General features: G+C 39.6%; 1 protein-coding gene across 1 annotated transcript; it reads right to left on the minus strand.

Moving 5' to 3' along the window:
- Window positions 1-420: 420 nt before the first annotated feature.
- Window positions 421-1,820, minus strand: LOC105133010 (zinc finger protein 6-like). The gene has a single exon (XM_011036787.1). The coding sequence runs from the start codon at window positions 1,200-1,202 to the stop codon at window positions 570-572; it is 633 nt and encodes a 210-aa protein (XP_011035089.1). The 5' UTR covers window positions 1,203-1,820; the 3' UTR covers window positions 421-569.
- Window positions 1,821-2,092: the final 272 nt, after the last annotated feature.

Raw genomic sequence — 2,092 nt, forward strand, 5'->3', positions numbered from 1 at the left:
AAGATATTTTCTATAAAATATTTTCTTTAAAAAAAAACTCCTAGAATTATACATCAAGTTTGAAGGATCCTACCTTATTTATCATGCCTGAACCACCCCACCCCCTCCTGCCCTAAAATCGTACGTGGTAGATCCGATCCATCCCTTGTTAGTCACCGTTTCAGAAAATTGCTTCTGCTGATGAACCATCATCCCATAAGCCGTAGCCCCTAGGAGGTTGCTTGCTGAGTAAAAGAGAAGCGGAAACCTAACAATTTCTCCAAAATTTGAGACTTGTCTACACAGATTCATTGTTATATAATATTTTTTGTTCCAGCAAATTAATCTTGAGACTTTATCAATCCCAAATGCCAAATACCATGCGTGTTTAATAATGGCTACCAATATATGAAAGTGTTAAATTCGCACACACTGCCAGAAGAAATGTGAAGAACTGTAGCAATTCTGAAAGTTGGAAAATGTACAAGGCTTTCTTCTTCTTCTTTTTTCCCATATTTTTAAGGATAACACAACACAAATTCATTACAAGAGAGGCTCGAACTAGATGCGTGTCTTGTCCAAGACTACTACTATAGATGCAAATCCAAACCTAATCCCTTATGATGGTCAACATCTTCTCTAGTGAATCCACTCATCGGAAAAACTTTAGAATGAAGCCCAACCTCGCTGCCAACCAAACTCTTTCCGTCCAGACACCTTCCGTGAAAAGAAGCAGGCCCATTAAGATACGGGCCGCCACGCGGCATGCGTCCCGAATAGGACGTGTAAAACCAGGGAGAGGAATGGGCATGTTCTTGCATCGCCGCCGCCACCGGAACCACCGCTGGATCAAGGAGGTGAGGTGGCGGTTGTGAAAACGTTGAGAACATGGAATTTGGTATGGTAACATATGAATCTGCAGCCAAGCTGCGGGTGGCTTGCATTTGAGCACGTTTCAAAAGCCGTCTTTCTTTCTTGTGAGCATTTTGGTGACCACCCAAGGCTTGAGAGTTTGCAAACTCACGACAACAGTACTGACACTCATATTTTCTACCTTCAGAAGATTGGAAATTAGTCTCTGATTCCTGTGACCCAGATGGAGATTTACTTGAATCTAAAGGCACTGTTGGGTTGTTGTTCTCCGAAATGTCGAAGCCAAAGAGTTTTAGGGTTGTGTTGTTGCTGGAGACAGTATTAGATTTTGCATGACAACCAAAATCCATGAGAGAAAAAGAGGGGGGCTGCCCACAGAAGAATTTGAAGGATGGAAACCAGGGAGCCTAGGTGGGGTGTGTGCACATGAGAGTTAGCACTACTTATAAAGGATATATAAAAGGTTAAAAAACAGTATATATAGTACCACTTTCATGTAATCTGTAGAAAAAGAATTTGATCGAGAAGTTGAGACATGAAAAGAAAGGGAGATCTAGTTGGTTGCGAAAATCGGTAGGACAAGAGGAGGAGAAAGCAAGAGCTGTTCAAGAAAATCCCCAGAGCAAGAAGAAAACGAGGACCTAACCCTAAATAGATTATTAATATATATAGCTTGCCCTGAAGTGCAGCATCAGTCGTATGATCGACAAACGACCATGTACCTGATCCCAATATTCAAAAAAATAATTAGGGTATTTAATTAACCATACTAGACTGGATACATACAAATCTAATTAACACCACCACTTAATGTATGGAAAAAACATGTGTTGTACTAAGAAAACCAGGTTGCTCATGTGTATTTTGCTAATCATACAGAGCAGAATGGATGTATACTTAAATTAGTTTGAGTCATCAAAAGTTGAAACACTTCACATGATATAAAGGGGTTAGATTAGAAAAATGAAACCTAACATGATTTGTTGGAGAGAAAGACTTTGTCTTATAATGGAGGGTTTGATTGTCAAACAGGAAGAAAGGTTCCCACGTATAATTGATCAAGGGCGAATGATTAAGGGACCACCATGATAAATTATGCAGGCCTTAAATTCTGGATGTTTGCTTGATTGACGTTGAGATCTAAGCTTTGTTTATTCAGAGAAGATCTCCCGTATCTTACTAACTACCATGATTTCTTTCTTTCTTCTTTTCTTGGATTGAAGCCACCATGATTGATTAT

Source organism: Populus euphratica, unplaced genomic scaffold (assembly GCF_000495115.2).
Source record: "Populus euphratica unplaced genomic scaffold, PopEup_1.0 scaffold99.1, whole genome shotgun sequence".
Classification (NCBI taxonomy): Eukaryota; Viridiplantae; Streptophyta; class Magnoliopsida; order Malpighiales; family Salicaceae; genus Populus; species Populus euphratica.

What these genes read in the sequence shown, in the direction of transcription:
- LOC105133010 (XM_011036787.1), bottom strand. Translation starts at nt 1,202, where the DNA reads ATGGATTTTGGTTGTCATGCAAAATCTAATACTGTCTCCAGCAACAAC.